At 45.2% G+C, this 3,393-nt stretch overlaps 1 protein-coding gene across 1 annotated transcript; it reads right to left on the bottom strand.

The window, feature by feature from the left end:
* Positions 1–1,694: 1,694 nt before the first annotated feature.
* LOC128863298 (uncharacterized) lies at positions 1,695–2,705 on the bottom strand. Its single transcript, XM_054102405.1, has 2 exons — positions 1,939–2,705; positions 1,695–1,803 (listed from the first exon to the last, which is right to left on the bottom strand). Exons 1-2 carry the CDS (start codon positions 2,703–2,705, stop codon positions 1,695–1,697), a joined length of 876 nt encoding a protein of 291 aa, XP_053958380.1.
* Between the last annotated feature and the right edge of the window lie 688 nt (positions 2,706–3,393).

Here is a 3,393-nt window from a genome sequence, read left to right as displayed (position 1 = left end):
TGCTACCAGACGCACAGAAAATGGTCCGCCGTACCATCCTCCTTTCCACGTACTGGGCAGAGTGCACTGTCTGAGATGCCCACCTTTTCCATGTATTTTGCCCATAGAAAGTGGCCCATCATCAGTCCAACCAGCTTTGTACAGTGCTTAGTGACAGGAGGAACTGCGACAATCGGTCGGACATGGCAGGTAACATCACTTTTGTCCATCTGCAACCTCTCTCAGCCTGCCAAGCTCGCTTGTGGGTTAGAGTAACCTGTTTGCTAACCGTGGCTTTGATGGATGCAGAAGGGAGTAGCAGAATGGATTCCGGGCCAAATAAGTTGGCTAGCTAAAGAGTCAGAGATCTCGTTACCCGCGATACCCATGTGTCCCGGGATCCATGTTAGCATCAGGCTATTAGTCTACCGACATAGTCCATCCTGGATTTAAGGGCATCGACTACTCTTGAATTGGTGGGGGGGGGGGCTTTCTAAGGCCATGAGCGCACCTTGGCTGTCACTGCAGACGCATACAGATCTGCCTTTCCAGCTGTTTTCCACAACAAAGTTCATCGCTTCTTGAACAGCATACAACTCCGCTCGAAACACAGATGCATGCATTACAAGAGCAAAGTGCAGTTTTGCCCCGCTGGATTCCCCAGAGCCGGAGCCATGCTCGGTCCCGGAGCCATCCGTTAAAATGCGAAAATAGTGTTTGCCGGGCTCATTTTCTGAGTTTGATCGCAGTTGAGCCTCTGGCAGCACCACACTGTATCTCTTATCAAGCACGACTCTGGATGGCATGGAGTCAAGGAGCTTAGCTAGGATCGTTGGATCGAAATTGATTCCTACTCTGTTGTCCAATGCCGAATAGGGGCCGTACCAATTCTCATTGTATTTCAGCCTGCAGATGGCCTTCAAGGTCTCTCCTTGGATGAAAACATTAAGTGGTGGTAGACCAACCAGAGCATCTAATGCCGGGCTTGAAGTAGTCGGAAAAGCTCCGACGCAGCAGATGGCCACAGTGCGTTGTAGTCTCGATAAGGTCCTCCGGACTCCCATGAGAGGGAGTCTACTCATCCAGACCACTGATGCATTGGTGATAATAGGTCTTATCATAGACGTGGAGATCCATAGAACCTTGCTAGGAGAAAAATCCCACGTTTTTCCAAAAACACCCTTGCACTGCCTGAAGGCTGTCGGTGCTTTGGATGCCTTAGTACAGAGCCTTAGTAGCTTTTTTAAAGACAGAGGGTCCGCTTGCCATCTAACGTAGTTCACATTAACCCCCCCACTTCACTCTATAACGTGCTCCCCTGCTCCTAAGCTAAACAAATTTATTATGTTTATGAAATTCTGCGATTTAATATTTATTTTCTTAAAAATGCAATTACAATAACGTAAAGTGTGATGGAATCTATTTTATGTACAACAAAACAAAAAAATTTAATATTTGTAAATTTCCTATTTATATTTGTCAGACTTGAGCGTTTCTTAAGCCACGCTTTTGGTTTTCTGTGGAAGGTTTTCAGAATTCGCTTCCCAAAACTGGAAGGCCATTCTATTTCTACTGAAATATTTTCTATTTAACGAATTTCTACCAATTAAAAGTTAATTTCTTTGGTATTTTAGCTGTTTTTGTGTATTGTTGTGTTTTTTTTTTTCAGATACAAACCTAGAATTAACAAATGATAAGGAGTTGTACACTTTTAATTAATGATATTCATAATAGTAGCGATATGGATCCGAGTACTGACTTACACCACCGCCGGTTGTCGGTTGATTAGATTTATTCACCGGACGTATTACGTAGGTGCTGCGTCTGTTTGAAGAAAGAAAAAAAAACGAAATATAAGAAGAAATTAGACGAAATGAAGAAGAAATAGTCTTTTATATAAATGCACACCCTGATCGCTACACATTTCCCTATATTCTCTTGGAAATCCCGCAAACTCACCGATTATGATCGCCTGCGTGCACCTGAAAACTTGACTCCTCGTGATGATCTTGCGAGAATAGCTTCTTCAGCGCTATGATACCGGCAATCGTTAACGCCACTTTGCTAATGACCAACGCCTTGGTCGCGATCGCCGCCAACGCCTTCAGGCCAATGGGCCCAGCAATGCCCATGGCGGTGAGCAATGCCGCAATGACATACTTTATATGACCGCCTCCCTTATCCTTCTTGTTCTTGTGTCCACCATTATCGTCGTCATCACCGCCATGACCACGCCCCTGACCCATGTCGATCTTTAGCGCATGCGTGCGTGTTAATTTATCAATTTTGCCAAGTAGTACACGATCGACGGGACTCAGCGAGCTGAGCGTACGTGCATCCGCCATGGAATTGATAATACTCTCCTTTTCGGTGCTATTCTGCTTCTCCAGAACAAGACCATCCACCACTTTGATGGAGTCTTGTTCGAGTGCACGTGAAAGTGCATGTATCGCCTTCTGCTTGAGGCAACCAATAAAATCATTCTTCTCCTGACAATCTTCGTAGACGCGACGCGCAATCATGAATTCTGGACCAAACCAACTGGACGTGGTGGCTGCTCGGCCCTGGCGCTTCGTAATGTGTGAATGGTGTTTTGAGTGCGTTTGGGTGCGTTGTTGGTGTCGTTGGTGGGCGAGGTGGTGGTGATGGCGTGCTGTTGTTGTTTCGAGTATTAAACTGATCATGATGGCAATGAGCAGCCACTCGAATGTATTGCTGAGTCGCATGCTGCGTAGATGCGCAGTGTGTAATCCTTTGTGTGTGAAGTAGTCTGAGTAGTGGCGCGATTTGTATCCTTTTCGGCGATTCAGCGATTAGTTCAAGTAATCCTTCTTCGTGGGAAGCGCGCAGTTTCGGCAGCTCAACACAGTTTCAGCGCAACATCAAATTCTAAATGCAACTGCAGTCCACTTTCTGTACGTTTCTTGCTTTTATAAATTGTGTTTTGGTGTTTTGATGGCTTAGCCATCGACGCACTCGCTTGTGAAGAGTTCGCGTGCAACGATGCTATTTAGTGGATTTGGAATCTGCGCAGCCGCAGCCGCAGCCGCACTCAGCATAGCAAGTGAACATGCTTCAAGATCGCCCTCATCTCACTAATAATTGGCTCTATTAATTGCAACAAGAGTCGCTCAGCCACTCCATAGTTCTTCAGCTTCAACAGCTTTGGCAGTGGATACTCTGATGCTTCAACTTGGGTGTGCGCATGTGTGAGTGCGCATTTTCAAGCTCGCTGACATGTTTTTGTTATTCAACGGTGCAAACAAACACATTTTGTTTTCTTCGATGCAATTCATTAAAAATCATAAAAGCAATCGCGAATAAATAGTAAAATAATTCACGCAAGTAAAAAGAAATTAAAAGATCGGCATTAAGTTTTGTTTTGCGATTTGCAGATGTATGCAGTCGTCTCGC

Source organism: Anastrepha ludens, chromosome 5, assembly GCF_028408465.1.
Source record: "Anastrepha ludens isolate Willacy chromosome 5, idAnaLude1.1, whole genome shotgun sequence".
Lineage (NCBI taxonomy): Eukaryota > Metazoa > Arthropoda > Insecta > Diptera > Tephritidae > Anastrepha > Anastrepha ludens.
Note: the sequence above shows the minus strand (reverse complement) of the source record. Positions and strands in the feature narration are given on the sequence as shown.